Source organism: Vigna unguiculata, chromosome 7 (genome assembly GCF_004118075.2).
Source record: "Vigna unguiculata cultivar IT97K-499-35 chromosome 7, ASM411807v1, whole genome shotgun sequence".
Classification (NCBI taxonomy): Eukaryota; Viridiplantae; Streptophyta; class Magnoliopsida; order Fabales; family Fabaceae; genus Vigna; species Vigna unguiculata.
This window is the reverse complement of record NC_040285.1, coordinates 34,614,812-34,633,591: the sequence shown is the minus strand read 5'-3', so window position 1 is coordinate 34,633,591 and position 18,780 is coordinate 34,614,812. Positions and strand designations below refer to the sequence as shown.

The 18,780-nt window shown below is 32.3% G+C and overlaps 2 protein-coding genes across 4 annotated transcripts; both read left to right on the top strand.

Annotated features, from left to right (window-relative positions):
• Positions 1-1,754: 1,754 nt before the first annotated feature.
• Positions 1,755-10,106, top strand: LOC114190731 (U-box domain-containing protein 32). Of its 2 annotated transcripts, none has more exons than XM_028079723.1 (9): positions 1,755-2,307; positions 3,775-3,893; positions 4,496-4,617; positions 5,118-5,222; positions 6,045-6,157; positions 6,288-6,403; positions 7,324-7,851; positions 8,442-9,188; positions 9,556-10,106. In XM_028079723.1, the coding sequence occupies exons 1-9, from the start codon at positions 2,142-2,144 to the stop codon at positions 9,733-9,735; spliced, it is 2,196 nt and encodes a 731-aa protein (XP_027935524.1). In that variant the 5' UTR covers positions 1,755-2,141; the 3' UTR covers positions 9,736-10,106. The 2 variants fall into 2 exon arrangements, with proteins under 2 accessions (XP_027935524.1, XP_027935523.1); XM_028079722.1 differs by having other exon boundaries at positions 1,756-2,307; positions 3,763-3,893.
• A 2,377-nt stretch (positions 10,107-12,483) lies between these two features.
• Positions 12,484-18,780, top strand: LOC114191605. Of its 2 annotated transcripts, none has more exons than XM_028080887.1 (10): positions 12,484-12,686; positions 13,275-13,455; positions 13,755-13,891; positions 14,047-14,091; positions 14,174-14,227; positions 14,826-14,927; positions 15,033-15,236; positions 16,106-16,191; positions 17,062-18,038; positions 18,259-18,780. In XM_028080887.1, exons 2-10 carry the CDS (start codon positions 13,275-13,277, stop codon positions 18,465-18,467), a joined length of 1,995 nt encoding a protein of 664 aa, XP_027936688.1. In that variant the 5' UTR covers positions 12,484-12,686; the 3' UTR covers positions 18,468-18,780. The 2 variants fall into 2 exon arrangements, with proteins under 2 accessions (XP_027936688.1, XP_027936686.1); XM_028080885.1 differs by having other exon boundaries at positions 13,224-13,455.

Sequence of the window (18,780 nt, the reverse complement as noted above, 5' to 3'; positions counted from 1 at the left end):
TTATTAAGAACCATTTCAGGATTAAAATCACTTAAAATATTAATGACATTATAAGACAAGTTAAATACGCAGTCATTTTATTTTATTAAGAGTTATATATTATAATTACTTAATTAATAAGCTCTGATAAATTATTTATAGTTAAAAAATATGAACAAACCAATGTATAGTTTGATAATTTATATGATACATATGCTTGCACAACGTCATGACATCGTAAATTCAAAAATGGAGAAAGCGAAACAAAAGATAAAAATGGATTTGAGTTCAGTTTTTAATTAACTGGTCAAAGTATAATTTCTTCAAACTGAATTGTTTTACAGTTCAAATCAATTATTAGTATAATTAGTTCAATTACTTTTAATTTTTAATAGTTCAGTTAACTGTAGTTTAGTAAAGTTAAACTAACTTTGCCCAGCGCTACTTTTAGTTATACAAATTATCATAATTGCAAACCGATAATTTAGAAAGAGAATCATAGCACCCTCACAGGAGAAGTGACTTGGTGGATCAGAGATAGTGCAGCTTCTATTCTATTCTACTCCTTTCGTTTCTTTAACCCTTACAAAACTTGTTCTGGCTGTGTAGTTTTTTCAGGATTTTCTTTTTAAAAACAAAATCTTATATTTTTATATTATTTTTCAAATAAACCCTCCCTTGACAACTTATTTTAATAATAATATAGTAATGCATATCGATGGTTTAATTAAAAAAATGTAAATAAACTATTTACATAGTTAATTATGAAATGATTATTTATTTATTATAGGTTGTCAGAGTGTATGGTTGTTTTGTAATATACAGATAGTACAATTGGGATAAAATAAAGCTACTTGTATGCACACAACTGATACTCTATTACATGTTGTTCTATACTGTTGACTTCTACATAATAATGTAAAAAGCATCTCTTCTTATTTTAGACTTTCTATAAATAAAAAATAAAAAACAGTAAGACATAATCTAAAAGATTGTTGGTGTTTTAACTACAAGAGAATCTTTAAAAACAAAATTTCACCGATAAAAGTGTTATCTTAAAATAGATCATATAAATATAAGTTTTTTAAAATTAAAAAAATCATCATAGAAGTTTTTTTTTTTCAAATTCAAACAATTTTTTGGAGAAAAAAATCATATTAAAATAGTAGTTTTATTGAAGATAAACTGTAATAAGATATTCAGTTTAGAGATGCAGTAAAACGTCTGTTGGGTATGAAACAAATAAATGAAAACAAAACGATAAAAAAAAACATCGTTATGTGCTCCTAAATACAAATCAATAGTTTAAACTTTTGCATCCCAATTTTTGTTTTCTGCTTTCTCAGTTGCTGAGATGTTTGAACTTTGTACAATTATTTTTAATTTTTAATTTTCATGAATTATTCTGGAATCTGTTAGAGATGAATGAGACATGCATGGAACCTTCTTAGAGCCTCTTCATCATTATACTATCCAATAGTTATTTTAAATGAGAATTTGTCTTTTCATTTGTCTTGAAAGCTTGCTCTATTAAAAGTGTCACTACATTATTATTAGTCCCCCACAAGTTTCTATTAATGTTTTTTTATATTAAGTTGCTTAACTCACACACTATATCCATACGCGTTATGCTCATTCAGAGTTTTTTTTTATTATTCTCAAAGAATTGAAAAATTAAAAGTGTTAAAGTTAATTTATAAAGGTTTCTTTATATACATTTTTAAAATTGATACTTTGAACTTGAATATAGGTTTTAACTTACAAAAAGAGTGAATTATTTTTTCTCTAGGCATACTGCAGAAAATAGTTCTAATCCAAACAATTTGTAACCTTTCTCCTGAGCTAATCTTCATATCCGATGTGGTACTCCTTCACCATTGCGGTTCACCAACGTTTCTCCCACGGGGCCCACTCATAGAAGAAGAAACAACTTTTTTGAAGCTCTGATGCCATAAAAATCAATTCCTTCTACTTCACTTCAGTTTTCACAGTCCTCAAAAAGTCCTTCCCAATTCCTGTTGTTGATTCTTCCTTCTCCCTCTCTTCTATTTTCGCTACCTTCTTCCTCTGATTTGTGAATCGCTGGGTCTCTGTAACTCAGAAAGATTCTGCCGAGCGCCGTTCTTGCACCGATTCGCCGCAATTTGGTTGGTTCGGATCCGATGGGTAGCATCGTGGTGGAGGACGCCGACACTGACACAGTGTATGTGGCGGTGGGAAAGAACGCGGAGAAGACGCAGCAACTGTTGCATTGGACGGTTAAGAATTTCTCGGGCAAGAATGTTTGTCTTCTTCATATTCACCGACCTTACTCCCTCGATTCATTCTGTGAGTTTCTCTTTAATTATGCCTTTTGAGTAGAAAACGTAAATTCTCTTCTTTTTTTTTATACATAAAAATAAATAAATAAAGGTACGTCCTGTGGTTGTTTTCTTTTCATCAAACGTTTTGACGAATGTGTGGAGTTTTAGTGGAAAATTGGTTGCTGGGTTGGTTAATTGTTGGTTTAATTTGGTTGTTGGGTTTGAATGGTTGCTTTGTTTGGATTGACTTTTTGGGTTGGCTATTATGTCTGCAATATATCAATTGAAGAAAAGCTCGAGGTCGAGGACCTTTCAGAAGAAGGAAGGAAGACTGACAATGCTGTTTTAAACTCTTGAATTTGAGGGTGAAGATGAAAAGACAAATATTGGATTATGTCGTTTTGCATTTACTGCTAGTGATTGATGAAATGAATGATTAAGCTATAAATGGTGAAACTGCTTATTAATTTGGTGTGATTGGGGTGATATTTGATTTGTGGCAAGTGTATCAAGGTTTTAAAAGAATAAGGGTAAGAAGAGCGTAATTGAGTCTAGAGTGAGTCAGCTGATGACTTGAAGCTTAGGTTTGACTTGCAAATATAAAGATGAACCTTAAGCTTTTTTCATTGGTTCAAATTAGCCAAATTTAAGGTTTGGGCTTGGTTTGTTTAAAAATTTGGAGATTGGTCTGCTGTTCAACTCATTTATAACTTTTTAGTTTTTATTTTTTTTCCTTTGCGGGACTTTATCTCGAAGGATTTTTGAATTACATTGTGGGCATTTTAATGATAGACGATGAAGTAAACATAGGATGAGATAGAAAAAAAAATGTGACAATGCATGTCATTATAATTCTAAATAAAATTACTACTTACTAAGTGATACAAATATGTAAATTATTATTATCTTGAAACCCTCTTTCTTATCTAATTTTTTTTTTGGTGACTCACACACTTACATAGTTTAATATTAAGCTTATAAAACTTGAGATTTGACTCATTTATATGACTAAATTGAACTTATAGCCAATCTTTTGTGTTGCTTATTATTGTAAAAAGAGCTTGATCAACCATTCTGTTTCGGATAATTAATGAATAACTAAACTCATTTGCCATCTAGAACAAGTTTTTTGTTTGATAAAAACTTCTGTGAAAAACACACATATGACAAATAATGAATTTTTTTGCAGTTATTGCTTAAGGATTAAGGACGCATTGAATCTTAGAGACTTGTTTTTTGTCATCAAATAAGCTGTGATGTTAACTTTAGTGGAGCATAAAATTAAAACTGTGAGAAAAAATGAGAAATTTATGTGGTCTATTTTGGTACTGACTTTTATTTTTGATATATAACCTCTCTCGTAAATACTGATCTTATTCTGGCTATATTCATACTAGGCAGTGTTGGTCTTATCTGTTAGTTTGGTAATATTTAACAAACTATGAACGTTTTTTTTCTTCTTTTTTTTTCTGTTTATAAGCATGTGCAACAGACAGGAATCTCTCTGGGTATGAACCAAAAGACCTTCCAATCCAGGCATTCCAGGATCAGGGAAATCAATCAGTGCACGAACTCCTAGACCAATACATTCTTGATCTGGTTCCTGCAGGGGTATTATCTTTTTCGTATTTTTTCGTTTCTGTAGATAAATTTTTGACACTGAATATGTAATCTACTTGTATTTATTTTAGTAAATAAGAAATTCAATTCAAATGTGAATTTGGTCCTCCGTTTAACTTAAAAATGAGCAATGCGGTAAACATTTTAAAGTGCACGATTTGTCACTCCATAACTTTCGATCAATCATCACTTCATAAGGTCATGCTCACATTTTTTTACCAAAATTTTCAATGGGAAAGTTCAAAATCTACCTTGGGTTCAACTGCTCTTTGGTCCTTAAAAAATATCTCAGTCTCTCTTAATTTGTAGGGATTGTGTTGCATGTTTTGAAATATCGAGAATCAAAATATACATGACACAACTTGAAGTTGTAAATTGATCTTTTACCTTTATTTTAAGAGCAACTAGATAAGTGTCTACCTGAAGGGTCTTTCAAAAGGGAACGCTACCTTCTCTAAAGTATACTGTGAACTTTTGATTTTAATTATATTTAAACAGTTCAAAATAATAGTAATGGAAGATCATTGTTATGTTTATAGCTATTTCATGAAGAAATCCAGATTTTGTTTACATTATGGCGTATGTGTGCATAGGTACGGGCCTGTAAATTGTTGATTGAGATGGATGATATTGAGAAAGGGATCACAGAAGCTATTGCTCAACACAGTATTAGATGGCTTGTAGTGGGAGCAGCAGCAGATGGATATAACATGGGGTATCAATTCCAAACCTCTGTGGCTCTTAATTTTAAGCAATGATGCACAAACACAATATGTGTATAAGATACAATACACATCTGATATGACGATATTATTAATCTAAATATATATAAGACATGTAAGATACATATCTAGTTATGTATAGAAGTTCATAAAACATGAGGAATATATAATTTTAATTTTCAAAATTCAAATTGAGAAAAGTTTCTACCTTAATACTGCCATACTACATTGGTGTTCATGTTGGGTCACCGGTATTAAAAAGAGTTGGGACTAGAAAGTACCACTTGGGTTGAGGATATTGACAAGAGATCTGAAGTGAAACTTCCCTAGTGTCCAACAAAGTTTATAATATAAGTACTATGTAAAAGAGTGATGCAGAGAACAATATCCAAATAAAAGGCCAATTTCTATGAGTTTGCTTTCAAGTCTAAGTTAGAGCTGTTTTAATTTGCATCTTTTATTCATTACTAAACTATAGTGGTTGGAGTTGCAGCAAACTGGCAAAGCAAGATTCGGAGAAGGCTATTTTTATACGCGAACAAGCATTGCTATCATGTAATATTTGGTTCATTTGCAAGGGCAACCTCATATGTACTAGGTAAAAATGTAAATGAAAATGATAACTGTACTGCCTGCAATGAAATGATTCTAATGTCTTATGTCAATATTAGATGGGCTGCACAAGCCTTGTCAATATCTTTAGAGCAGTTTATGATATGGATGGATGGGCTGTTTAGAAACAGTATATTTATTCAATTTGGTTTGGCTTCAATTCTTTATTGATGAATGGTTTTATGATTTGGACTGTTACAAAAAGGAAACCCCTTGAAAAGAGATTTTTCTCATTTTTTGTTGGTAATTAAGTGAACAGCACTATTGAGTAATCTTTTTCCTCGTCTATCTGTTTTTTTTCAAATACTTTACTGAAAAGTCAGAATATGAGGAGTGAATCATGATCATTGAGCATTCCATAACTATCAAATTTGAAAAATCACTTAAATGGCATTGTTGTGTAATCTATATATTGAAAAAAGTGATCTTATGTTCTGGAATTGTTGAAGAACATGGTATAAAATAAGTTATTACCCTTGTGGTAGGAGGTTAGAGAGTGACACGTGATGCTTTGGTGGACAGAAATAGCTAAAGAAAACATTAGTTTTATTTTGTTGACAATTTACAAAATGAATTGTGAATCACATTCGGAGTGTGGATGAGTAGAAAGGCAAACTCATGGTTTTGTAAAGCAGAAGGGACCTTAATACTCCCACTAATCATGATGTGTTCACTTAAATGACCTTATTACAAGTTTTGATCTTTCACTTAATTTTTTTTTTATCATATTCTGTAATGTTGGCAGCAACTCATAGCTGATAATGTGTTCTATATCTTCCACTTTTATGAAATGCACAAATTAAATCAGGGTATATAGTAAGCATACTTCTGACATAGAAGGTGGGCCTGCATTGTTGGTGCTCAATTCAAACACAGAAAGATCTACATCAAAATCGACTCCTGATGCATTGAAATATTTAGGTATTCTTTTTAGATCTTTCTTTTCTATGTTTGTTGTCAATTTAGAATGACACAGCTATTCTTCAGATCAGGCCATTTATCATTTTCTATAAGGACTGTCAGGGGAATAACTTGTGACAGGTTTCTGCAGATTCTGGTGATATGAAAGAAATCCAAAGTATCAGTTTCAACCGTTCCTTAAATACAAAACGGTCCTTTAATAAGGTCGCGGACAGGTCAAAGTTGGCAGATTTGATGTTTCATGAGGTGAGAGGTGATTTTTCTGCTTTAACCTTTGAGTAAAAGTTTCTTTTTTTATAGGTGTGCTACTACTCTTTAATGGTAGGACTGTAAGAGAATTTTTGTTCCTAGGTCCACACTTGAAAGTTATGATTTCTTGTGAATAAGATCAGAGCGTGTATCAGGGGGGGTTTTCAAGTTTGGTATTGTCTCTTATTCTAAAAATATATTTGTTTCAATCCCTAGTCTGGCATCTTTGGTCTGGTTTAATTTTCTTTTACTGGTGGGATTAGAAGAAAGGGAACAAGCAAGCAAAATAAATGGTACACCACCACAGATGCCAAGAGCATGAAACCAAAAAGGGTATATGGAGTGACATTAAAGGCTCTGATCAATAAAAAAAATGTGACATTAAAGAGATGGAAAATAGAAAATAGTACTATCAAGATTTATGACAAACAATGTTCATTGCTTAAATATAAAAACTGATATATTTTTTCTTCTAATGGTCTCTCTGGTTTGGTTTCTCAAATTTTGTTCGATGGTTACTATTTGGAGTATAAGTATTATTGCTTAAAAATAAGAAAAAAGATAATTACGCCACTGTTTCCCGTTCTTTTTCTATATCTTTATACTTGATTTTCAATGGAGAAAGATCTTTTGGACTATTTACTCTTTAATTAAGTCAGACTGTTAGGCAGACTACCTTCACCTGAATCCCTTATCATCGTTACTTTATGTATAGGGTACTACTGGGTTAACGTGAAAGCCCAAATATCAGATAAATAGAATAGTCAGCTTAATGCAGCCAATTGATAAACTTGTTCGTATGGATAGATCATAGATGTGTATAATATATGTTTGAATGAATTGCTGTCTGATTATTGATGAACTAAAATGATTACCAGATTTCTTCTGAAACTAGTTTCAAATTGCATTTTTGACAGGATGAGGCATTTGAAAGCCGCTGTGCTCAGGAAATAAGAAGAAGAAAAGAAGTTGAAGAACAATTGGCGAGGTCAAAGCAAGAAGTACAGAAAATGAAGAATCAGCAGGATGAAATACTTGAAGAATTGCAAATGGTCAAAGACCAAAATTCTGCACTTATGAACCAAATTTCTGAGTCCCAGTGTACGGTAACAGAGTTTGAGGAGAAGATCATATCAGCTGTGGACCTTTTGATAAGTTTCAGGGAAAAAAGAGATAGGCTTAGAATAGAGCATGCAAATGCAGTTAGGGAAGTCCAAGTGCTTAGAAAATTTGGTGAAGCGGATACTTCCTTCTCTTATCAGGTAGAATTCCCTGCATTTTCTTTTGTAGAGATCAATGAGGCAACTCATGATTTCGACCCATCTTGGAAGATTGGAGAGGGAAGGTATGGAAGTGTTTACAAGGGACTGCTTGGCAACATGCATGTTGCCATAAAAATGTTACCCTCTTATGGTCACGAGAGTCTATCAAAATTCCAACGTCAGGTAAATTTCATGTTATCTGTTAATAGTGTCAACTTGAAAGTCTGAAATTAGACTACAAAATATGCTCATTACGCACCTCCATCCAAAATTATTCAGAAGAGTTTTGGGCTTTACATGATTAATACCTGTCATCTCTACCATTTTGGAACAGTTGCACATATATTTATAATACAACATAAACACTTCATGGATTATCCTACCTGATTCGATATCTGAAGATTTTTGGATAATTTGATATATTTTTGAGCGAAAGGAATTATTGACATGGTGCATCTATGACTCTTTTCCTTCTCTTCTCATATAAATAAGTTAGAAGTCTCAATAGCCAGAGTTCTATTTTATTTTCACTTTAGTTTGGTCCAATTGGTTCCCGTCATCAGATTAATGTGTATAAATGTAGTATATATGTGCGCACGCACACATACACACACTATAATTCCAAGCTTCTGATCTTCCAGTATGTTTGAAATTAAATTATGTTATGCAATTGATCCAAAATGGCTTGACTGAATACTTCTGTCATGGGTTGTGTCCATGAGGAACTCAATTTTTTATCGTTTTGGCTGGCTATATTATTTGTTGAATTTCAGGTAGAGGTCTTGAGTAGGGTAAGACATCCAAATTTGTTAACACTAATTGGAAGCTGTGCGGAGTCTAGGTCACTTGTGTATGAGTACCTAAACAATGGCAGCCTTGAAAGCCACCTTGCCCGCAAAGAAAAGAATCCACTTCCATGGCAAATTCGAATGTCCACTGCTACAGATATATGTTCTGCTCTAATCTTCATTCACTCCAGCAACCCTTGTATTATCCATGGGAATTTGAAACCTAGTAAGGTTCTCCTCGATGCTAACCTTGTTGCCAAACTGAGTGACTTGGGCATTCCTAGTTTAGTCCAGCAAAGTTTGGATTCAGCTGATGCAAACACAATATATAATAACCCAAATGAACATTTGGCGTATGTGGATCCAGAGTATTTACTTACTGGCAAGTTTACACCCGAATCAGATGTATATTCATTTGGAGTCATATTGTTACAACTTCTAACTGGAAGACCACTTTTGGGATTAGTAAGGGATGTGAAGTGTGCATTGGAGAAGGAAAACCTTAAAGCAGTTTTGGATTTTTCAGCTGGTGAATGGCCACTTTATCAAACTGAACTGCTGGCATATTTAGCACTGAGGTGTTGTGAAAAGAGTCGGTTGAACAGGCCAGACCTTGTGTCAGAAATTTGGACTGTTCTTGAACCATTCAAAGCTACTCGCATTGACAAACCATATTTGATTTCTAAGAAGCTTCGCCGTGTTCCTTCACATTTTGTCTGCCCCATTGTCCAGGTGAACATCATCAAATGCACTTTTTGTTTTGAAAAATGCTTGCCTTTGAAGTTCAGGATGGATTAGCGACCCTTACAACTTCATCTTATCCAATAACTGCCCCCAAATTTAGTTGAATTCTATAAAAATTCTGACACAGTTTTATTCTGCAGCTTTAACACTAAGTTTTTATAAGCAATTAAGGGGTCTGGTTATTCTTTTCTCCTCCACCTCCTCATCTTACTAATCAACCGCTGTTATAGCATATGCGAATTATTGCAATCACAAGTTAAAACATTGGGTTTCCGCGCGATTGCTTTCCTGTTTGTGATAATCATAACGTTTATCTGCTTGTGATAATCATGACGTTTACCTTTTGGTTTTGCAGGAAGTAATGGAAGATCCATACATAGCTGCAGATGGCTTTACGTATGAAGAAGAGGCAATAAGAGGGTGGTTGAATAGTGGCCACGACACTTCCCCCATGACAAACCTTAAGCTTGATCACACGGATTTGGTACCTAACTATGCTCTACATAATGCAATTCTGGAGTGGCAACAACAGTAAACCTTCACTGTCCACTATACATGCACATATTACACCGGTATAAATCACACTTATCACGTAAAAATTAAGTCTAAGGTGAGCCAGTAAGGGTGTATTTACACTTGAATTTTAGTGAGTTAAAATCATAATGCCTTTTAAAACCCAAATACACTCTTGCTTGCTCATTTTAGAAACTTCACTTTATAAAGATTCATGATATCTTGGCAAGGAATTTTTTAATTAAACCTTTCCCTGGTTGAGAGCTTTCTGAAACGAGGGATGACTATGTAAATAAACCTTGTTTTTTTTTATTAATAACAATCTAGAGTTTTCCAAAAGACTGATTTGTAAATTAGTCGAATCAAACATAATATTTGACTTTACCCCTTTCATTCATGTGGTCTAATTATTAAAGTAAATTTTAATTGAAAGAATTTATTTTTAAATACATGATATGTGATTGATTATTTCTCTAAGTATTTAATAAAATACAACAGTTTTTATTTAACATTGTTATACTATACAATGTCTCTACTATTTGACATTGATCAATTCAATCTTAATCGAATATTTCTAACTACATTCTATACTAAGTAAATCCAATCTTCTCTTCTTCGATGAGTCAAGCTTGTGAATTGACTATAAAAGTAATGCACGAATTGACATTAGGATACAATTGACAAGTCTTACCATTAATCTCTATATTGAGATTCGGTTAATACTAATAATAATATATTTTATATATAAAAAATAATATAATATATGAGATATTTATTTAAAATTATAATAATTAATTAAAATAGTGAATAATAAAAAATTATGGTTGATTTGTTTATAATTTATAGATTATTTTTAGATATTGTTATTTAATATAAAGAAATATATTTAAATTTAGAATAAAATGAATAATAAAATATGTGTGTCAAAAAGTATTTAAAATATAAATAAATAATTGCAATAATTAAATGATATTATTTATTATTATTTTTAATTTATGTTTTCAACAAAAAAAGAAATAAATCAATTTAAATTGTCATCAAATCAATAAATAAATAGACATCATTATGAAGTTGTTATTGACATTTATAATTTAAAATCTTTCTACTTAATGAATTTAGTTTCATTGAGTCAATTAGAATCATTTAAAATATTGTGAAATGATTTGTATATTATTTTTTTTTGTGTAGAAACATCTTTAATATATGACCATGTATATAAATCATGGATATAAGTTCAACATTTAGAAGTGATTTTTTGAAATAAATAGGTTTTTAGTTCCTCAACTTTCTTTACACATTGAAATTACTCATTTTTTAATATCATGACTCAATTTAGTTTTTCAATCATAGAATTAATGCATTGATTTAGTCCTTTGACTAAATTGATTTAACGTTTTAAACATAATTGTTAGTTAACACTGAAGAAAATATGTAAAACGTTATAAATAACTTAAATGTTATAAAACATGTTTAAAATGTCAAATAAATTTAGCAAACTTTGATTAGAAATATTAGATCCACATTTGACTAAATTGAACAAATTTTTAAAGAGAGACTAAATATAAATAGTATAAAGTTATAAATAATTGTACAGTTAACTTCATTCATGTTAACATTTTGCAACATTTTATAAGGTTATATGTTATCTATATTTAATCTTAAAAAACGTAACACATATGCCACCATAATTGCAAATTGACTTTAATAAAATTTAATTATACAAAATTTAATCATAGTGTACAAAATTTATTCCTACCAATACAAATTTTAATCTATTATATATATATATATATATATATATATATATATATGAATATTTTGATAGATTTAATATTAACTGATACATATATTCACGAGTATAATGTACTAAGATACCTGTTTTGTTATAAAAAGATAATCAATATCACGGTATTAATTTATAATATCGATTTTTTTTATCTATTATGAATAGCTTGTACAATTTTTTTACATCTTACTCAAATTATGTACATATTTTATTTTATTATTATTTTATCTTGCCATTGTACATTATAAAAATTATATAAAATAACATTCGAAATATTTTTTAGAGAATAGAGTTTTATTATTAATTATAATATAACAATTTTGACAAAATTAATATATGATTTAATTTTTAAAAAATAATTTGAAGTTAAAAAAATATATATTTAACTTTTTTTTCTTTCTTAACTCGTACGAAAAATCTTGTTTAAAATTCTAAAAAATTATGATGTAATGAAAAAACTTACCCGTACTAAAAGATTCTATAATTAATTATCAATAAATTTTGTAATACAATTGATGGAATACACTTAATTTTTATTTCATTTCTTTAAATAGTAGTTAGGAAATAATAATATTAATTTGCAATATCATATTGATCTTCATGTTATTTTTATGATTTTCATTTTGAAGTTACAGCAAGGTAGAAATAGTAATACCTTGGAGTGGACAAGGTCAAACAGGAATTATTTCTAAGTTTTCTGATTAATTCCATCCTGAAATGACGAAAAGGACACTCTTTACATATAAACCCACGTGCAGTCTGAAAACAGGCACGTGCGATCACTCACTCCATCTTCGGAATGTAAGTGGTTGGTTTGTTACCAAACCACAATTCCATACCATATTTTTTCACGCGTTATAAGAGAGTGTGGGTAGAAATCTTAGCGGTGAAAACAAAAAATAGAAGAGTAATTAATTCAATGTATTTTATTATTTGCTTTTATTATTTTACTTTTTTATGTTTTTGAAGTTGTTTCTTGTTAGAAACGTTTTTTCTTTTTCCTTACTACAACTGCAGCCTGCAGGAATGCCAGAGAGTTCTCTCTCATAGGCTATTTTTTCGCTTTTCCTCTCGCGATCTTCTTTCCATCCAAATCCAAACACTCTCAATTCCTTTGCAGCCGTTTCGCTCCCACTTCGGATCGTCACAACAGAATCCGTTCATCTCCCAGCGATCTCTTCTACCTGGTACGTGATCTGTCACTCCACTTAATTTTTTCACTCCCGATGTTAGATCATGTTCTCCTACTCCATTGTATTATGTTTTTGTTGGAAGTAAATTCGGGGTCTTTCCCGTCTCCTTCGTCGAGGATGAAAATGAATAAAGGTTGAATGTTTATGATAGATCGTGTGTTTATGATAAATTGTGTTAGGTTTAATGAATCGTAATTTTATTTTTAAAACTATGGTGGTCGAGTGCTTACCTATTGAGAATGCAAGAATATTAGTTTCTTTAATAATGGAGTCACCGAATAAGTTGTAGTGTAGATTCTACATCGATCTATTGTGCTCTGGTTGGAAATGTTTGTTGTATTTTTCACTGATCTAATGTGTTCTGTTTTATATGATATGACGATTCTTATCACTCTGGTGGCATGGGTCTGGCAATATGTTATTGTGTTGACATTTTTTATTAGTTTCTTTGACATTGAATTTGAATCAATCATTTTTTCATTTCTTCATTTCTCTTTGAATTTAAATTTATTCCCATTGTTACATGTATAGTTGTGCAGTGCAATCTAGCAAAATTTCCTGGTAAGATTTTTGTCTGAATAGATGCCAGTTGCAAAACTCCCGGCCTCAGGCACAACCGGTTTCACAAAAACAGATGATGGAAATGATTCTTTAGATACAATATTCAGACAAGCAATTGGAAAAGAACCTTTGCTTTCCTTTCCTAGGGCCGGTGACAGCCCAGTACAGTGGATTCAATTACTTCATGCTTTAGATCAGCAAGGTATTTGCAATTATTTAAAGAATTAAGGGTTCATTTTAAAGGCACTTATATGCTGCCTGTGGTTATATGCAATTCACATGATATGCAGCCTTCCTTCAACAGCTTAATATAAAAGTCCATAAAAAGAGGAAACATAGAATTGAAATTTTAAAATTGCTAGACTGGTATTGCCTTTGTTGTGACCTATCGCAGGCTTGCTGACTAGTGTGTAAAAGTACCATACGTAGATTTTGAGCTTGTTTCTGATGCCATTGATTTAAACCTTGACATTATGATAAAACCTTTCATCCATTTTACAGAACTTCCAGGGTGGCCTTTGCTCTCTCCTGTGAAGGTTCAGTTACAAAAGTGCAACAAGTGTTCTCGAGAATTTTGCTCTCCCATTAACTATAGAAGGCACATACGTGTGCAGCACCGGTTGAAAAAGCTTGATAAGGTTATCTTTGTATTTATAATGAGCAGAAGCAATTATCTAACAACACATTGATGCTTGTTATTCATGCTTTTGCCCCCTTGAGATTATTTTCTGTTTTTTTATCTTTCTTTTCCAAATCTTCCTCACTTTTTCCTATTGCTTCTTACACATTGTAGGATTCTAAAAAGAATAGGGAACTTTTAGGGGCATATTGGGATAAGGTAACCTTTGGTCGTTGTGAATTTCAGTTATATGTTGAATACATCTTGTTTTATGCATGCTGATATTCAATAACATGTGTAGCTCTCCATAGAAGAGGCAAAGGAAGTTGTTTCATTCAAGAATGTGATGCTGGAGGTAATATCTTTTTGCCTATTGACTAATTTATGTTTATATGATGTTATTTTAATGGGTTTTGCCTTCTCGTGTACTGGTTATGTTAAGCTACGATTGGTAGAAATGAAAGTGTGGGCGGTTGAGTGACAGGGGCTTCTCCATCTATTTCCCATTTTCACCTCAATTTACATAAAATCTTGTTGGTTTGCCATATTATAAGATTTTCTATACATGAAATCCTTTCAGAAATTTACTCTTCCACTTAGACTATTGTTCAGTGTGCTGCATTTTTCGGACTGATAAAAGCTCTTTTGATTGCCATATTAGTTAGGAAACTTTCCGGTGATTGTTGAAGGTTCTAGGTGCCTTTTCAAATGTGAATGTAGTTTTTAAGCCTTTTCTCTGTTCTTGTTTGGAAATATCATTGTCTTTTTTATATTGACAATTGATTGCAGACAACACTATTTTTTGTAGGCTAAATGGATAAGAAGCATAGCTACAAATACAATGACACTAGTCTCTTATGCTGTCTTCTTTTCAGCTCTTGTTTTTATTTTAACCTGAATTAGTCAAAGTATCTTTTATTCTTTTTTGGTTTCCATTTTAAAATGCTTTCCAGGAAGTTCCAGGGTCTTCAATTTTAGAAGCTTTGACAACTCTTAGAAAACAAGGATTTTCTTCTCTTCCACAGTATTATCTGAGGGCTGGTTCTGCCCTTTTGGTAAGATACATTACATGATCTTGCTTATCAATTATTCACCCAGTCTACTTTTTTGCTGGTACATTCCTTTGATATATTAACACAGTCTATCTAAATTTTTTGCAGAATATTGTTCAATCCAGGCCATCTAGTTTTCCTATATCTTCCCAAGAGTTGTTCAGTATCCTAGATGATTCTAGTGAAAAAACATTTTTGGTTGGATCGGCAGTGTCAATGCAAAGATATGTTTTTGATGGAGAGGCCGGAAAGATTGGTCTTGAACAAAAAAACCTAGTTGCTTGCACAAGTTTCTTGCTAGAGCAGAAACTGGTAATTTTTTACCAACTTAAGAATCTGTCTGTTTACCTCTAAACTTCTCTTCCTCCCTCTCATGTGTTTTTTGCTACATTTCCCTTTTTTTTTTTTGTAAAGATTAGTAGATGACACTGATGTGATTTTGTGGGTGTCTAGGCTTGTTTGTTGTTCGATTCATTCAATGTCATAGTATTGTATGTTTATGTTAATTATATAAAGCCGTGCAAGAGCCTTCTTTGCCAAATGGCTCAAGGTTTTAGGAGTGTTGGTTATTAACAAAACCTTAGTTTGTTCAAATGCATGCTTCACTTATATCAAAAGTTAACAATGAACAAATCCATAGTTATTCAATCAGATTTATGGTATAAAATCAATTCGTGGTTACTCTTCTATTTGGCTTTTTCCCAAGTAACACGATCCTGATTTTACTGGTGGAAAGGGTCTAAAAAATTGTTTAGAATTACACAATAGTTCATGCTTCTATCATTGTTGACAGTTTCCATATGTTGACATATACATAAGTGGAAGAGTTTACACGTAACACAACAGTCCATTTTTTCAGTTACACAAAGAGGCGATAGAAGGGTTTAAAAAGATAATTAATATAAAACAATATTTTGGCATCCTCTGATGCCATAAAATAAACAAAGTTCTAATTTGTTTCCTTAAGATTTGACTTGGCACATAGCTTGAGCTATAATGCTTTTGAAAACGCATTGCCAGTGAAACCAAAATTATGGCATATCCTGCATGTACATTCTCTTAAATCTAACGTGATTATATAATAACCTTTCTTTACTATTTCTTAGTTACAGTAATGATGAAATATGGTCATTTATTTCTTAGTTACAGTAGTGATGAAATATGAATTTCATTTCATATAGGTGAAGGCTTGGCTTGCTGACAAGGATGCTGAAGCATTGAGATGCCAAAAGCTACTTGTGGAAGAGGAAGAAGCTGCTCAGAAAAGGTACATTTAACCATTTTGTCCTTGAATCAATCTTTCTTGGTACGTTTTCCCCATTCATTCCCTTGTTCTAGTGCCTTTATTGATATCAGGTGTTGTTGGTCTGTGTCTTCCCTGAGCGGTTCTTTGATTTTTATTTCAATTTTTAGATTCTTAAGGAAAGGAAAATATTTCAAGTGTTTGGTTGAGTTTCATTTAAAAGCATGGTCTAATCTTCAATTTGTTTGCCTCCATTTAAAATTTTTATTGTCCTCCATTAGAGGGAAGTCACCTCAATTGGATGAAATTTAGTATTTAAAGTGGAGCCCGAGCATTACTCTTTTTTCAATAGCTGAAAGCAGGGAATTTATATAGTCATTGAATCAATGCATATGAAAAACAGTAGGAAAAGAAACCTAACTTGATTTTAGCTAGAGAAACAATTCCCAACAAGGACCAGGTTTTATGAAGGATACTGGTGTTTATTATGTTCACTCAGAACGAGTTATGCGTAGTTTTAGCGAAACTTTAATAGTCTCACTGCACTGACAGAACATCATAATGCAACAATTTTTTCTTAGTTTACCCATGGTCTACTATCTGGCTTTAAGAATACTTCTAGATACCATAATAGACTTAAAATAGACATGTATATGTAATGACTTATATTTCTCTTTCTTTAGCTGTCTGAATTTTGGAATGACTTCTGCAACTTCTAATGACCTATAATAATAAATAAACAAAATTACATTATTTTGATCATTTGGGTAGTTAATGCCTTGCTCTTTAAGTTGTTTATAGCGAAGCCAATAATAAGGTACTAGATATGTTATGTACTCTATTATAAACTAGTTATTGTAGGTTCTGTATTTATTTTTTTCTATCTATTCATAGAAAAGCTGAGATTTTAGAGAGGAAACGCCAGAAAAAGCTCAGACAGAAAGAACACAAGGCAAAGGAGCAAATTGAAGACGACACAGAAACTAAAGGGAACATAAGCAGCGCAGGAGAGGATGTATCACCAGGAGAAGCATCTTTGGGTACATGTGACTTCGATGCACATAATCCAGATATATTTGCGGATCATTCTCCTCCACCACATGTAACTTCTCACTGCCTAGACACTAATGAAGTTATAGAAGGGGATACGCCGTCAGGGTATGATGATTGTGACACTGATCAGTATATAGAGCGGCAGACATTACAAGGACATAATCGCCGGGGCACAATGCCTGCCAGATGGCAAGGGCTACCAAAATCCCAATGGGCAAGAGCCAATGGTTTGAATGCAGGCCAAAATTCTCAACTGTCGAAGCTTGGAGTTAATCAAAAGCATAGAACCAGCCATGATCTTAGGGTAGCTCCTATAATCAATGGCAGTAAGGTTTGGAGTCGAAAACCTAAAGCAGAATCTAATGCTGTGGTTCTAAAAAACAAAATGCTGAAAGAACCAGACAAAGTTAAAAATCATGAAGTTTTGATAGGATCTGTATCGGTTAGTCTGGGTAATTGCTGCCCTTCCGGAGGTAATTCTATGGCACCCCAGCGGGATTGCTCGGCAGGGAATCTGTCCAAGCTGAATACTGCTCAGGAGAAACCAGGAAGCAACGGTCGTTTAACAAAGTTTTGGAGGCCTGTTAGCCAGCATGGAACTAAAGAGTCATTTCCACTTCAAAATGGTGGGACAGAAGCTGATGTTATTAATGGGAAAATTGATGAAAATTCGTCTGGTCAAAGTAGTTTAAGGTTGTGTAGTGTAGAGGGTAATGATGATATTGATTTTGGGGACAATTTTTCCCATAATGTGGCAAAAGTAGATACAGACAGCTTACGTCTGTCCAGCCTTGCTGCAAAATCCTTTCTTGCCCAAAGTAATCCTTACCTCTTTCTTCATTATATTGTTCATTTACTGTAGTGGCAGTGTGATTATTAAGAACCTGTTTGTATATAAGCTAGAAGTGTTTTTGAGAGCTACTGAACTTTTTTGGAGTTGAGAATTTCTCAAAAACTCTTTTAGCTTTATATTCAAACAGACTCTAAGTGCTTGGCTTGGTCTTAAGTTTGCTTATTTAATTAAAAATTGTGATACAGGATGGAAAGAAGCTATCTCGTCAAACCATGTAAAATTGGTTTGCACACCTGATTCTGAGCCTCAGCCTCGTGGAGCACAGTCTGTCCAGGATTGTGATACAGAGAACCGGTTGCCTGCAACCTCTGGAGTAGCAAGATCTAAACCCAAAACGAAGCCTGAAAAAGGAATGAAGATAAAGTACATTCCCAAACAAAAAGCAGCAGTCTAGTTGTTGTGAGAGACAAAGAAGAAATTGGACTATTTAATTATGACAGATATGCATAGATTGACTTCTTGCCAATTAATTTATTAGCAGAGGTTCCAGTTTTATCGATGGTCTTCTGTCAAAAAGTTGGAGGTAGGTTTTTGCCTGAAGCTTTTTTTTTTTTTTTTTTTTTATATTCCGTCCTTTTCCTTCAAATGAAGGCATAATAGGGGATTGTGCATTAAGTTTATTTTTTTTCTTGTGGCATTTTTTACCAAAATTTTGTGTAATAAATTTGTCTGGTTATTATTATTATAAAAGTGCATCCTCTTGTTTT